This window comes from Eretmochelys imbricata, chromosome 10 (genome assembly GCF_965152235.1).
Source record: "Eretmochelys imbricata isolate rEreImb1 chromosome 10, rEreImb1.hap1, whole genome shotgun sequence".
NCBI lineage: Eukaryota > Metazoa > Chordata > Testudines > Cheloniidae > Eretmochelys > Eretmochelys imbricata.
This window is the reverse complement of record NC_135581.1, coordinates 20,074,003-20,090,820: the sequence shown is the minus strand read 5'-3', so window position 1 is coordinate 20,090,820 and position 16,818 is coordinate 20,074,003. Positions and strand designations below refer to the sequence as shown.

The 16,818-nt window shown below is 40.8% G+C and overlaps 1 protein-coding gene across 1 annotated transcript in view; it reads left to right on the top strand.

Annotated features, from left to right (window-relative positions):
- Window positions 1-8,091: 8,091 nt before the first annotated feature.
- Window positions 8,092-16,818, top strand: part of BMERB1 (bMERB domain containing 1) — a 101,254-nt gene continuing 92,527 nt past the window's right edge. The window contains exon 1 of the mRNA XM_077828700.1: window positions 8,092-8,209. Coding sequence (XP_077684826.1) covers window positions 8,092-8,209 — 118 coding nt within the window. The remainder of the gene's footprint in view (window positions 8,210-16,818) is intronic.

Sequence of the window (16,818 nt, the reverse complement as noted above, 5' to 3'; positions counted from 1 at the left end):
ATGGAACAGGTAGGAGGTAGGGTGCTGCGCTGGCACAGAGAATGGACTGGCTGCATTTAGTGGATCATGTTGCACTGTCCTTGCAGATGATATAGCCTGCATAGTCCCATATTCACCAGGCTGTTAAGGGAGGGAATTACATCTCCCTTAGACCTGTGGGGCTGTACAGTTCCACATTGTCCACTGCCCAGCCCAGTGAATAAATGGCACAATTTGACCATCAGACTGAAGCAGGAGATTGGAAGATTATAGCTGCCATTTCAAGGTGAAGGAGATAAGAGAATATTAAGAGGAAGGGACAGGCATACCTATTGTATTGCATGTGTAAAATTGCTCTTATACTGAATTGGTTTTCTTTGTTGTCCTTGTAGTTTTATTTTTTTGTGGACCAGCAACAAAATAACATATCCTTCTTTTATGCCTCTGGGCCTGTGAACGTTTTTGAGCTCTCATGTAAGATCAGCGCTTGTGCAGGAGAAATGGATGTCCACATGCAATTACCTTTAATTTTTAGACTTTCTAATGCCAATGCAGGTAAACTCAGGCCCTAAGTGAGATGGCAGAGTGATACTGTGTTGGCATGTTTTATATGACTTTTTATTTTAACAGAAGTATCTGTGTATTAAAATTCAATACACTATTGTACACTTTTGTTAGCATGCAACCTATCATATCCTAGACCCTGTATCTTTGTGTAATTCAGGAATCTGGTTTTCTGTGTATCTATTATCACCTGTAAAGGTTTGGACTCATTCCTGTGGCGCCTTCTGCTGGCAGTCATTGGGAATTAGCTCATCCAGCCCCACAGCGCCCTCTGCAGCCCGGTGATCCGCCTTACTGCCAGCCCCTGTGTCCCTCCCAGGACCTGGTGCCCCTTTCTCTGGGGTCCCTCTGGCAGTACCCCCACACTCTCAGGTTCTGGGTCTCCCCACCCAGGGGAACCCCCACCCTCTAACTCCACCTTGCCTCAGTTTGGGCTACTGCCAGTCCCCACTTAGCCCCTTGTATCGGGAGCAGACTGCAGTGTATATGCCACTCATCACAGGCAAGGGGGTTTGGAACTGCTACCCGTGGGCTGCCCCTCTGCAACCCTGCACCTATTCAGCCTGTAGTCAGGCCTGCAGCCTGAGGCTTTCCAGGCCAGGGCTCCCAGCTCCTCTGGCCCTTCCCCAGCCCTGTTCCAATCTGGGTGTGCTGCTCAGCACCTTGCAGCCAGGCCCTTCTCCCTCTCCAGGCAGAGGAAGACTGACTGGGCTCCTGGCTCACAGCCTCTTATGGGGCCAGCTGGGCCTGACTGAGCTGGCCACAGCTGCGGCTGCTCCCTTAATCCGGCTGGGCTTTTCCCCCGCAGCCCCAGCCCTGTCCCAGGGCTGGCCTCAGCCCTGTCAGGGCTGGAGCAGGTAATCACCCCGCTACACCACCTAACACTCATGTAAAAACTCTGCTTTTAAAAAAAAAAAAAAAAAGCAAGATAATGGCTCACCTACATGACAAGGTGCTGAAATTGGTCCAAAGATGGAAAAATGTGAATATTATACTGAGGACTTTATTACCAGTACTATTTGTAATATATGCAACTTTTGCAAGTCAAGGAAAAGTAAAGATAATATGATGGCTTTTAGTGTACTGCTGTAAAATTTACAATCAAAGAGCAAAGTGTGACTGTAGCATGAGTTTACTAAGAAAAATAAAAAGTCCGATATCTTTTGTTGTGGTCCAAAGTACTGTCAGATGAAACTCGGTCATTAACCCTCAACTGGGCTACTCAAATTGTTTCTGTTCTATCTGCCTGGATCTGCATATGCCCATGTAGATGGAATACCAGTTTGTACTTCTAGGGCTCCTGTATTTTGTATTCTGTAATCTGACCTTCCACACAGCAGAATGGATGCTAAGTAAATAGATTTTTTTTAAAACACTGGTGTGGTCTCTATTATTGATCTCTCTGCAACGTTTGCAATCAGACATTGTGTAGACACAGACACCAAACCCCTGGCTTCAAACAAACCACCCCCTTTAAACAAAAACTCAGCATAACCCATATTTTGCCAGTGTCCATCCAAAGCCATAAATCAGCTCAGCTTCTCTTGAAACCCAGTTCAGGCACAAAGGTTTATGAGGCTTGGTCAACCTGGTCTGTGTTTTAGGAGCTCAATCCTGCAAGAATCTGAGCGCTGTATCCCTGATCCAGCAAAGCCTTTAAGCACTTGTTCAATTTTAAGCATGTGATAATGGAAAACTCATGCTTAAAGCTGAATGCATGCTTAAGGGCTTTGCTGGATTGGGACCAGAGAGTTCAGCCCCTTGAAGGAGTGAGCTCTAGGTTAGTGATAACAAAATGAGACCTTACGTGGCCTGGTTTTACACAGTTTCAATTACAAGTCAGAAAGACTGTGGGACAAATTCATATGTGAGGCCAGAAAAATGGCAAATTTGCAGATATTTTTCCCCCAACTTTGGGAACACAAAATGGTGCAGTATTAAATGAAGAAAATGTCCACTAAATTTTGCCAGTCATGTCATTTTTTGCTTGGCATTTTTTTGGTAATGTCTCTTGTCATTTTTCCTCAGAAACAGTACTTTAAATATAAGTAAATGGAAATAATAAAGAATTACTAATTACATGCTCAGTTGTTTCATTAATTCATTCTTGATTAAACAGGTAGACAGTGATATATTAAACCCAGAGGTGTACCCATTTAATATTTCACATTCCAAGCATTAATCAAAAATCAAGAAATCAGAATAAGATGACATATAACTTAGAGAACGTGAATACACACATGCTCTGATCCGCATCTTAAATTCAAGGAACTTCATATCTCCCTTTAATATGCTTCTTAGAATGCCTTGCCATACTGCCTTTAAACTACAGAGTACTTTTCCAATCCTGGCAGAAATGTAAAGCACCAGTGGGAAATGAGTAACACTCCAATTATTTACCTGCAACTAGTTTGAATTATATATGAAGTTATTTTAGCTTAAAATACATTTACAGGAATGATTACTGATTGGAAAAGCCATGTAAATACATAAATAAGGCAGTAACTATTCATGGTATGGGAAATATTCATAATGAGGAAGTAATATCAATACTGAGACATGATACACATTAATCTAGTAGCCATGACCCTGATCTTGCATAAGGAGAGTAGACTCCTGCATCCCTCTGGACTCCCACTGATGTGGAAGGGGGCAGGATCAGTGCCTCTAAGAGTTCTTCTTTCATGACAGCACACAACTGAACATAGTTATAAACTTAAAAAAGATACTAAGTGACTGCTTGCCCCGCTATTTTTAATTAGGATTTATATACTTTGAAGAAACTAATTAAATTTACTTTTGCCTAATATTATAAATTTTAAAAGAAAATGTGATAGACACAATATCAGAAACAAAGAGAGAAAGAGCCCTGATTTTTATAGGGCAGTAACATGAATCAGTGACATGATTGGTTGCATATACACTGGCAAGATCAAACTGTGTTATAATGTCATTGGGGGCACTGAAGTATTATACCCCAATCTCCTTACATAGTAAATTTGTCTGGGTAGACGGCTCATGACATTATGAGGACAGGAGATTATATGTAATGCTTAATGCCGTCTTGTTCACAGATCCAGTTTCCCAGGCTATTGATTTCATTTATGCTATATGTTCATCTGTATTGGGGAATCTGGTTAGAGCACACGTGGACATGTCCCAGACTTCATGGACACTCTGAAAACACAGGCAGGTCCATTCTACACTACAAAATTGAATCATTGAGGGAGAATTGACATGGTTGAAATTCAAGAGCAGATGGTACCAGTATAAGCAGGAATTAGTTCATATAAACTGTGCTGTACTGGGTTTTAGAACAATGCTGTAAAGCTCTCTAGGGTGTTTGTTTTTATATCATGCTACAGAGTCTATGGTTTGGCTAGTAAGTTGCTCAGGAAAAAAATCCCTGGCCAAGCTAACTAAGAAACGATGGTAGGATTGTGCTAGAGTCAACAACTTGTTGCTAGTATGATTTCAACTATAGTATAAACAGGATCTAAAAGCCTCAATAAGGTTAAAAACAAAAACAAAAAAATCTGCTGGCCTCCTCCAACAAGAAATTAAAATCAGACACTGAAGTGTATAGTATACATGAATATAAGCAAAAGATAAAATACTTTTACATATAATCCATAATTTCATTTTACTTCACTAGATCAAATTTAGAAATGTTAATTTTAATGATGAATAAATATAAAACTTTGCAGAAGTTTTACCAATATTTTCATTATGTCAGAATGACTCCACTGTCTGAAAAAGAACAGATACCCTACTTCCTGCTTCCACTGTGGCCATGAACTAGCCAGATCTGGCCCTTGGAGAATATCATTGGTGTAATCAGATTGCCAGGACAATATAGACCTGCCTCCCTTTCCCCTTTATGCTAGTCATAAGGCTATGCCAGGAGCTTTCCCAGGGAAAGGGGAATGAAGAAAATGCTGCTGTGATCTGGCTATTCTCAGGGACAAAAGTTTCTTGTGGGCTATTACAGCTGAGTGTAAATTATAGCAGCCCTCTGGCTCCTCTAGCTTTCACCAAAGTTCAAATCGTCTCCCAGCCAGCCCTGAATCTGTTGTCCCATAAATGGGCCATGAAGCGCTTTCCCCCCTTGCCTTGTGAGCTGCTTTGAGCCACAGCTCAGAACTGGGGTCAATGCATTTGTGATAAACATCAAGGAAAATATTGTCAGCTGATTTTAGATCTGGTTTCAAGAAGGATATGCCTACAGCATCTTAAGCATACTCCAAAATGAATGCGCTTGATGAAAACAGAATCTTTTTCCCTCAGATGTTAAATAGGCTAACCATGAAACAAATGTAGCCAACTTTTCTGCTGAATCTCACTAAATTAACCTGAGCAATAAATTGCCTATGGCATTTGAGACTGGGAAATTAGAGAGAGACCATTCCCTCCTGTGAAAAAATACCGTAAAGAAATAAACCCTTCTACATTGTTGTGAGGTCTTGCAGTGGTTTCTTTGCTGTGTCATGCCTTCACTGAGCTGAGATTGAGACCTGTGGAAAGAACAAGGCCTCTTGTACCCCCGTAAACAAAGGATCTGTGGGAGCCTGAAGCAAAAAAAAAAAAAAAAAAAAAAATCTATAGATCCCTGGCAAGCTATGTGAAGCCAAAGATTCTTCACACACACCTTCTTCTACCCTGATTTACATGGCATGCTGCCATTCTCTGAGTAAAGAGCAAACATTATATATAGTGTCTTGGCTGCTACATGAGATCATTGGTATGTACTGGAGGGTAAGAGGGTAATAGATTGGCAGACACACAAACTGTCCAATTTCAAATGACTAGCCACAGTACCTGATGACATTACATGATGAATAAATCATTGTAGGAACTGGCAGGAAACTAAAGCAGACAGGTGGTATGATTTCATGAGAGAAATATAAATCAGACCTGAAGGACATCTGTATTTTTCTACATCTCAAACTTCTGAATAACTGGAATGAACTGAGATTTTCGTAGTTTCTTTCCCCATGTTGCATTCAGTAAAAGAGAATAAACTTTGTGGGCATAAGAGTAAATATCTTTCTGAGGTGCATTCAAGGGCATCATTAGCTGCAGGGAAATTAATTTTACTGCAAATGATGCCAATCACAACAGCAAAAATAATAGAACATAAGCAACTTAATTTCTTCTGAACTAAGACCTCAATCCTGCAAATGCTTCCATGTGAACTCATTGGGACTACTCAAATACTCACATGTGTAACTGTTTGCAGGTTCAGGCCCCAATATTATTATGTAGCTGTATCAAAGGTACATAGGTAAAAGCACTATCAGAATATGATTAATTGACTAATATGCTCTGTCACCTACAGTTCATTTCTCGAAGTATCATGATTTCTAACTACTGCTATTTCTTTCTTCTTTCATGTTAGCAAACTCAGATCTTAAAATATTTGATTATTTTCCTAGATTCTTCCTCCATCTCATAAAGAAAGCGTTTGGGTTGCAATTATGAAAAGCATCCAAGGGATGTATTAAACCTAAATGGGGCCCAGATGCATCCACATATTGGCCCTCCTCCCCACTCAGCCTCTATCTCCTAGTCTAAACCTGGCTCCTATCCCAGATAGGCTTTTGTCTTCCTCCCACTCCTCTGTTCTTCATTCCTTCAAGTGAGCCAATACAGCCACCCTCAGGCAGTCACATAGTCACCCAGTTAGCTGTGCATTGTTCTGCCACCTGCTACGCTGCTTCTGACTCACAGCTCTCGCTGGGCTCCTTCTCACTAAAGGCCGAAATATGCCACGACTCAGCATTTCCTAGTCACTGAGAGCAATTCCAGAATGTCCGGGACCAAAATAGTCCCAGCAAATCTCCACAGAATGCAGATTAGAGGGAAGGAGCCAGGTGTCCTGCAAGCTTTCTAAAATATTGTCCAAGTAATTCTAGTTTGCTAGCTGGCTTCATTCAGTGAAAAGCAGAAATGCAACTAGGTAGAGATTCTCTCAATGCTACAATTTTGAATTTTGCTTTTTTTGTGCAGCCCCTACTGCTCCAAAATTAAAAATAACTCCCCCAATGCTGACCTCAAGAAAACCAACATCATATTTTGAAATCCCTTCCACACACTTTCTACACCCCTTTGTATGTCTGTAATTGAAAATAAAGGCTCAGAATTACTGGAAATCCATCAGTTGTCATGAATCAGTCATTTGATCTCACTTAGCTTTTTTATGTATGTGTTCATAAGGAGACAGTGTGGTCCAGTGGTTAAAACACTGACTGGGGAGGCAGAAGATGTCAGTGCTGGTCCTTACTCTATCACTGACTTGCTGAGTGGCAATGGGCAAGTTAATTAACTATGCTTTGTCTGGGCTTCTCATCTGCACAATGTAATATCACTAACAGTAAAGTGCTATGGGAGCTTTGGATGAAAGGCACTACATAATTGAAAAGAGAAGTGTTATTAGAAAATTTTACCCACTCACCAGACAATAAAATAAAACTAATAATTGCTACAGTTGGAAATTAGCTTTCTGCATAATCATTTCCTTCTCTTCTAATCCCAGGAGACTGCACAGACAGTGACCCTACACATTCAGGAGAAATGCAAAACCAAATCATTGGTTTGGATGCGATCCTCTGGCTTTTGCTGAAAGTGAAGCTAGAAAGTGTGGAGCTCTGCAGAACCCTTGTCCAGGCTGTTGAAATGCACGGGGGGACTGGAGGGTTTACTGTGAAAGCAAAGCTTAGCTCTCCATGGTATTATGATTTATGAGCTGTGACATGAACCTGATGTGCTCAGCACTGCACAAGACACAAAAAGAAAGACAATCCCTGCCCTGAAGAATAAACTTCTAGTCAAGAGTTCATAAATCTGGATTCCAGGATCATGCAAATGACCATGAGGTCAGACTCTCCATGTCTCCTGGCTACTCTTGGCTACGCCTCTAGAAGGAATGAAGATGGAGAGTGAGTGACCCACCCAGTTGCCCTTCAAAAGATCAGGAGCTGAAGTGGGCATGAACAGAAGATGATAGAGGGTGGGGGTTAGGCTAGGTACGTGTATGAGGGGGAGAGGGAAGCTAGCCAGTGCCTGGTGGGGAGAGCAGCTTTGGGGAGGGGTCAGGAGATAGGACCGTAGAGATGGGCTTTGGAGGGAGGTTCCTTGTGAAGTGGGAAGCATCCTCCTCCACAATCGCTTGGGGGATCTTCTTCCTTTGCGTCCCTGCCTGGAAAATACTATCCCCAGCCCTTGTCCTTCCCAACCTGTGGCAGAATCCCCAGCCAGTGACCTCCTCTCCCCCCACGGCATGTTTTTTTCCCATTGTTTTCCTGCCTTCCCCTCCCCTTCTCCCTTGCTCTCACCCAGCGCTCCTGTAGACAGCATCCTCGCACTGAGCATGTGCGCTGCATCCCTTCCCCTCCTCCTCCTCGGGTACCACCTCGGCGACGAGGTGCAGTGAGCTCAGCAGCGCCTTCCAGTCCAGCCCAGGAAAGGGCTGAGCCGGAGCCCTGCAGCCCCGGCTCGGATGGAGTAAACAGGGAAGCCCCATGCACACAGATTGCCCGGGCAGTAGCCATGCACTCAGGCGTGGAGTTAAAGAGAGCCATCTCTGCCAGCACGGAGACAGAGAAACCAATGAGACGCTACGGGGCAGTGGAGGAGACTGAGTGGAAAGCTGAGGGGCTGGGGAGAAGTAAGTGCTTTGGATTGCTAGTGCAAAGGATAAAAACGCTGAGCTGCTGCTTATTTCCAGATCCCTGCATCAGCACTTTAAACCAGAGGAAGGTGGGGGTAGGGAGAGAATAGTGATTTAAAGTGACATTCTGTTTGATAGATATTGTGTTCAATCAGCAGTGGGTAATGACCTGATCCCCTTCTGCTTAGATCTGGCAATGCATACATACATGCAAATGGGCAATGTGTTCTTGGTAACAAAAGGAAACAGCCTTTGCTTTGTTTGGGGCTGGGCAAGGTTTGTGTGACCATTTTGCTCTTTGAGGCTGGTGGGAGCCTCTGCTTTCTGAACTGGGTTGAGTTCAAGACAAAGGTCTTTCCCCCATTGACCCTAAGAATGGACAGGGAACCTGGGGCTGGATACATTCTAAGGCAGCTCAAGTCACTTTGTTGTTTCTTTGAAAAAATGAATCACTCACTTAGCTCAATGAAGTGCAGAGATGTTAGTTTTGGAGGCTGTGGGATGGGAAAGGATAATTGGGACATTAGTTTTCCTTTGATGTCTATACAATGTGATTTAATATATGGCATTTAACAAATATTGGCAATATTTTATAGGCTTCATGAGAGGCACAAATGACATCCATATTATTCATTCCTATGTTCAGTCGGAGAGTATTGAAATACTGTGCTTCATTCAATTGTATAATAATAGATATACTGTATGTATTGGCTCAATAAAAGCTCTTTAGTGTAAGAGTGCTTGTCGGTAAAATCAACATTTTTCAGAATGCAACAGCTGATACATCCATTCCAAAGTGCTGATGATAAGAATAGGTATAGGGATAAAAGCTATCAATTCAAGTTATCAGGAGGACTCCTGACTGTCCCAATACTAGTAACTGTTACTCTTTTGGTGGCAGAGCCACCTCCCGGCAAAACTTGATAAACCTGTAAATTCCCTCCCATTTTCTAAATAACCATTCATGGCTAACATCCTTGAAAAGGAAGTCACTGAAAAGCTGTGCATTCATTACAGGACAAAATATATGATGAGTTTTAGCAAGGATTCTGATTATGCTCCATGGAGAATGCTTTGTGGAGAATGCAATGTCTGCAATAACTTCTTTGTTAAGACAGGTTGTGGGCCATAACGTTTGCTGGTCTCCTAGATCTGTCATCCACCTTTTGATATTGTCTATCGTGAAGTCTTACTAGAATATCTTTAATATCTTTGGTATCATATTTTCTCCACTGTTTCCTGCTTTGCTCAAGTTTCTAAGATATTGCAGTGTTTCTCAGGGCTGTGTGCGGGGTTCAGACTTTACCTCTGGCTTCGGTTTTCCATGAATATGTTATCACATAGCTCATATGCTGATGACAGTGAAATCTAACTCTCCCACACTCCTGATGTTTCAACTGCAGCATTGGTTTTGTTGCAGTGCCTGGAGTACGTTCAGGACTGAGTGGCTCAACGATTTCCAAAACTGAACTGAACAAGACTGAAATCATGTTGGTTGACTCAGACACATGCAACAGCTTCTACTGCTTCTGTGGCATGGAATAGACTTGTGTTCTTCTCCTTGTTTCTAAAAATAAGACTCTTGGTGTTGTTTTACAGCCAGATCTTGAATGTTAGTGACCATGTAGCGTCTGTAATAATGATAATTTGTACTTATAGAGTAACTTTCATCCAAAGTCCACAAAGATCTATATTATTACCATTCCAGTATCTCCACGCAGTAAACTCAGACTTAGAGAGGTGACTGGCATGATTTTCAGAACTGCTGATCACTTATGACTCCCAATGAATAGCAACTTAAAGTCACAGAACAACTCATTGGCAGAGTAACTGGCCGGGAGGAATAGAACCCAGGTGTCTTGACTCACGTGCCCAGTTGCTAGCCAGTGGAGCTCCACTGCTTCACACTAGCCCCATTTTATTGAGGGCTTTTTTTTAAATCACTTGAAGAACATTACAGATTATATCCCAGAGTAATACTGAGGTGCTAGTCTGTTCTCCAGTCACCTTCAGTACTATTATGAGGCTTTACTATTTGAATAATTGATCTGTTGGTTCATAGGCTTCAACATGCTTAAAATACTGTAGAGAGGCTATTTACAGTAGCTGTTCTAAATGATCATTGCACATTTTTCCTGCTCTGATGCCTGCACTGACTTCTAATCAGATTTATACATTGATTTTAAAATCTTATTTTTGACTTTGTAAGGTGATTCCAAGTGCTTTGATGCAGAAAAAGGTGGCAGATGTATTCTTCAGAAGATGTGGGAAGCAAAATGTAGAGAGTCAGAACAGAGTCACTCCTCCCAGTGCCACAAATTGGCTTTTAATGTTGGTATAGCACTTTGAACATGTGAAGTGTTTATTGTTATTATTAACAAAATCAAAGGCCCAGTATAACCATATGTAGTTGCCCTCCCTATTCTCTTGTTTGTCTCATTTGTTTGTTGCATTTTGTCATAACTTAGATTGTGAGCTCTTCAGGGCTAAGATGATCTTTTTATTGCCTATCTTTACAGTGCCTATCACAATAGGGCCCTGTTCCCCAATTAGTGCTTCTAGACACAACTGCAGTACAAATAAATAATAATAACCAGGTAATGTATATTTGTTTTAAAGTCACTTGATTGTGTAGGTAATGTGGTGGAAAGTGATGAAAGCCAATGTAATGGAAATAATATAATGGAAGCCAAGTAGTTTCCATTTAACATTTAAAGGAGAAGGAACTCTTTGCTAATATACATCTAGATTTGCAAAACTAGAAATAACTTACTTATTGGTTGTAATGTTTAGGGCAATTAAGTGTAACACTGTAGTAAATCTTATTCTACAATAGTCACTTTTAGCCAGATCCTCAATGGTGCTGTGCTGGTTTACACTATTTGAGGATCTGGCCCCTAAAGTGTGACAATCTGAATTAATTTCACATATAAGTCTGAAACAGCTTTGTTGTAAGACATGTTTTTTAAAAGTTTGTGAGGCACTGGGCTTGTTTACTCACATGTAAAGAAAATTTCTCTTGTGTGGAGCAGGTAGGGCAGTTCTTGTGCTCAACAATAAAATGCAGTCAGACTTGTGAATGGACAGCAGTTCCAGCACATAATAATAGTGTGGTGACAACCTTCTCTATAAGTGATATTTATAATATAATTTTGGGAAGGCTTCACTGAACCAGAGATACATAAATGTATTTCTTGGCCATCATTAGCATACACACAACTTCATTTGGAATCAACTGTGTTGGCTTGAGTAGGGTTATAGAATTTCCTGGGTAAATACCAAAATGCCAATTCAATGAAATAACCACACAGAAATGAATGAGTAGCACAGTATCCTATTAAGCCTCACACTTCACAGGTACATTGCTGCTTGTTATTGTTATGAAGTTTAGAACCAAAGTCAGGGTACAAGGTAATGCCCCAGTTTTGGTCAGCACAATCAGGAGTACATGTCAGGAGACTGCAAACCAAGAGCTTTGCTGCAATTTAATATGAGAACAAACAACAAATATTCTGTTTTTCACTCACTAAGCTTTAGGAATTTGTGTGCTATCCCTATTTTGATGGTAACAATGTCAGATGTAAGCTGAAATGGTTAGTTCAATACTTCTTTTTTGCTTAATTTTGAATAAGAATGGTAGGTTAGATAAAGGGGTCAGATCCTCACTCCAGGCAACTGGAAATTCCCCTGTAACATGGGGATTACCCAGTAGCATAAGGCCAGCATAGCCAGCTCTATGCCACCTGCTCTTCCTCTACCTTCCCAACACATGGGGTATGTCATATGTGTGCCGTTGGCAAGAAGCAGTCAGCCTGGAATGAACACCAATTATCCTGGGCCATCAGAACAACCCCTGTGGGGCTATTCCAGCTGGCATAGAACAGTCCTGTGGTTGCTCTAGTTTATGCCAGGGGTTGAATGCCACCTCTGCCTCCAGCTCTGCAAGGGCACTAGGTAGAGCTTTGGCCCACTTGAGGATTTGTTTCAGAGTGTTTTGCTGATAAGTCTCTGAAAAGCTTGTTGCCTGGTTTACCAAAAAGCTATGGTGGCAGCTATTTTAACTGCTCTGCCACTGAGTAGTGTGGCTGATCTATGCACTGAAAATATGCACTATGTAATACCATGCACACATTTTATAAGAGATTGTTGAAGAAACATATAACTCCTTTGCTGTTGCCAGAACATGCATAATATGGGGGAACTAGATTTCTCAGGTAATGGGAAAAAGAATCATTTACATTTACACTCCGGGTTCAAAACCAGGTCATGTTAGTGATGCTATTTTGTGCAGAGGTGGTCCCCCTCCCTGAGTAAGAGCAGCTTGGAGAGACTGAAAAAATAGCTGAAGAGTAGTATAGCACAAGGGCATGATTAGGCATGTCCCATTCCTCTAGCCATGCACTCTTTTTCCTGCTCTGGCATTGGCAGGAAGGGGGAGAGGCATAAGAGCTCCTACTCAAGTGCCACACCCTTAGAGGTCACTCTTGACCTGGGGCAATCCCCCCTTGGCTGGTTAAGTCAGTTTTAAGACCAGATTTTGCTAGCAGTGCAGTGTAGCCTCACCACAGAACAGAATCTGTCTCAGAATGTTTAACGTGACTTCATAACGTTTTATAATCCTTTGGCCAGCATCTGATGTAGTATTTAAAAAAAATCAAACAGCAGTAGGGATATACACTTGGACTGCCAAGACGAATACCTACAGTGCCCAGCTCCAAGAGTTTGTCACTCTTGTCATTCTGTTTTTAAGGTAGTTTAAGGCTTTTCACATTGGAGTCACATTTATCATTGTTGATGTTAATCAAATACTTGTGTTCATTAGACAGAAAAAAGGTAAATGACAATTCATTCCTGAATTTGTGTGTCAGCTTCCTGAGATTCTTGTATTTTCATAGCCCTTTACAGACAGACAGTCAGACACACATGTACAAACAGAGACACAGCATTTTTGGGCCCAGTCCTACATCATATTGAGTGGTTCTGTGATTTCTGACTTCTCTGGGAATTGAGGGTGGTTGTCACCTTGCTGGATTGGCTCTATGACTACAGAAAAAAGGCAGATGGATTTGTTTAAATACCATTGGACTGTCCATGGCAGAAAAGATTCAACTAAAGCTTCTGCAAAGCTAAAATAAAACACGCCTTAATCCAAACCAACATCCAAATGAGTGAGACTCTACTGCCCAGACACCATAAGTTATTATTATTAATTAGTATTATTAATAGTAAACTTCACTGTATAGTTATCCAGGTCCAAAGGTTTCTAAACAATTTAGTTCAAATAACAAAAAACACAATTAATCATAAATGGATGACTCATGAGCCAAAGGAATAAAGAACATATGAAACAACATGGGGGAGATTTTCAAAGGCACTAATGGGAGTTTAAAAGTCCCGGTTTCATTGATTGTCAATAGGAGAGGTCCCCTAAATGACTCTTTGTGCTGCTGAAAATCTCCCCTATATGTGTGTAGTGTGCACCCACATTTCTAAATAAAGCACTATTGTAAGGTGACTGTGGTTTATATCTACAAAGCAATGTCATTCAGGGGACTGAATGCCTGCTGTTTAGAAGCTCAGGATTAGATTTGTGGTAAAGAAAGGAGGAGAAACATTTTCATACACTTATGTCTGTCTGTGTGTATATTGTATTGAAGAGTGTCATGTATGTGTAACTGAAGAATCTGCATGATACTAAGGCCTTCACTCAATGCCTATTTAAGTCAATGGGAGTCTTTCCATTGATTTCTGTGGCTATTGGATTGGGCCCATAGACAATTAGGCCTTGTCAACAAGAGAAAAGTTGCCCTGGTTTATCTTAAATAAGTTTTAAAACCTATTTAGTTAAACTAGTGCAAATCTGTGCATGCATACTCTTATTTCAGAGTGCCTTAATTCAGTTTAAATTGATTTCTAATTGATTTAAGCTAAAAGGAAAATAAACTTGGCTTAAACTGAAATAAGACTTACCACACATAGGTTTGCACTAGTTTGACTAAATAGATTTAAAATCACATCTTTAATAAAACTGATGCAACTTTCTCATGTATGCAAGGCCTTAGATGTATGTTTGCCATTGATAATTTACCTCAAGCTAATGCATCATATGGTTCAGGTTCTGGGGAACCATAGAAGAGTTTTGCTACTAAATGCAGAGACAAACGGCCTAGTTCCTCACAACCCTGCATCATGTGTCATAGAACTGTAGGACTGAAAGGAACCTTGAGAGGTCATCTAATCCATCCCCCTGCACTGAGAAGGGACCATTATCATTGATACCTATGCAAAGTAAGTATAAAAAATTCCTAACATATCAGAATGGTAGCATTTTATGCTCACTTTGCACAGGAGTAAATTATTACACAAGGTACAAGGCAGTGAAGAATCAGGACCCCAAAAGGTGGAGAAAAAGGTAAAGTGTAAGAAGAATAGAAAAAGCTTTACACAAGAAAAGAGATTGGTGGTAAAATAGTATTTAATACCACCATGTGAAAAAACTTTAACACTTGTTTGAAGTTCCAGATGTTGAGCAGACCCTTAGCCTCTTAACCAAATAGATTTAATTTTGAAAAAGATTCTTGCTTCACTAAAGCTGGTCAAGAGAGTAGAGCACTGGCCGGTAGACATGGGTTCTACTCCTCACTGTTACTGACCTGCTGTATAGCATTGGGCAAGTCATTTAATTTTCTTGTGACTCATTTTCCATTTCTGTAAAATGGGGATAAGGATGCATTGTAAAGCGCTTGGAGATCTCTGGATGAAAAGCTCAGTATTAAGAGCTAAGTATTAGTAACTGTATCTATTCCTAGCAATATCATAGACAAAACCATTTTGGTTTATTCAGTGCCAGCCCACTGGGAAAAGTGGGAAAGGATCTAACCCAAGGGTATGGCAATTAAATATCTCTTTACAGAAATAGTGAATCTGCTGGTTTTATGAAGGTCTGAAGACAGGCTTTAAATAGACTGACAAAGTAATTACGATTCTTAGCATGTTTCTATTTTTAAAAGACCTGTACATTAATTTTTAAAGAAACACAGAGAAACCAAGAAAGCATATTTGAAGTGATAAAACAGCAATAAGTAATCTCACTGCAGTAGACGATATCGGCTCAAGTAAATCAAGTAGACTATTTTGGCAGCTATTTTCTAACAGACAGAAAGACAGACATCGAAGGATGAGTCAAATCCAAGATTATTATTGTCTCTTATTATTATAATTATTACTATTAACATATTTATATTGTATTTCTTCCCTGAGGAAAGTCAGCTTTTGTCTCATCAGTGCAGCAAAGACAATACTTCCCACTGAAGAATTTTATCCTTTCTAAAGTATAGATTCTAATCCAGTTGAAGTCAATAGCAAACCTCTCATTGACATCAGTCGGAGCAGGAGTGGGCCCTAAAACTCTGCTGTGTGAATGTTTCTATAAATGATTGATGGCTTTGACCAGTATCAGAAACAAGTAATGGTGCTTGTATTTCTGATACAATTGCAGAATCTTTTATTTATCTGAATTCTCCTCTTGTATTTATTTCTACCTGTGTTAGGCCCTGATCTTCCTTTCTCGTAGAATGTATAGGAAATAACACTTAAAAATTCCCCAAGGTCGAACCTGTGTTGCATGCAGCTCTCAAAGAGGAGAGGGTTTCCTACTTCACAGAGGGGGCAGGAGCATGACTCACAGACCCCAGAGAGCTTGAAGATTCACAGAATGACTAGTTTCCAAGCTAGCAGATTCTGTGGTATCCACACAGGTACCACCCTCTCCTCAACAGCATAGCTCCTTCCGCTACAGCTGTGGACTCCAAGGAGCTGCAGGGATGGTGTGAGAAGGCAGAGGGAGAACACTGTTTCCAATGACAGAATACACATTTTCGCTCAGAAATCGGCCATTAGTAGAAGGAAGCATGCTACTTTGAGCGGCTGCTCTCTTGCTTCGGTCCCTCTTGGTCCTTGGAATTTTACTTACAGATCCACAGAACCCTGATAGTGCAGATTGGCCTGGAGGGACCGTTTTGGCTTCTGGTGATGGAAGTGGAAAGAGACCACGAAGCTACTTATTTCCTCCCTCATTCTCTCTATCCCAATTCAGTATGGCTAGACTTCCTCCTACATACTGGTTCCTTTTCTAGCTGAGTTCCACAGTTGCAATTTACTGCCCAACCTGCCTCCACATTCCATGCACTAGGTGAAACCTCTGACTTACTATTCTACCAACTCAGTTTAAACCACAAAAATAGTCTAGTGAGAAAAAATGCAAAAAAACCCCCCAAAACAAAACAAAAAAACCTCCCCGAAAAGGGAGTGGTCTGAAGAAATGTGGGAGGTGTCTGGGCAAAGCCAATATATTATGCAGAGTACAATGCAAAAACAATGAAAGTTACTGCAACAAATAAATAGCAAATCATTGCTGCACTGATTAAATGTTTTGGCAAAGAAATTTGTTAAAATACTCATAGGTCAAAGAGTTAATGAATTCTGAAGTCTTTATATATGACAGTGAATACTTAGAAAGGTAAATTAAACGTAGATGTAACTCAGTGTTAATATTTGGGTGAGTGTACACCAATAATTATTTGAAATGTTAGTTGTGGGGCTTAGGT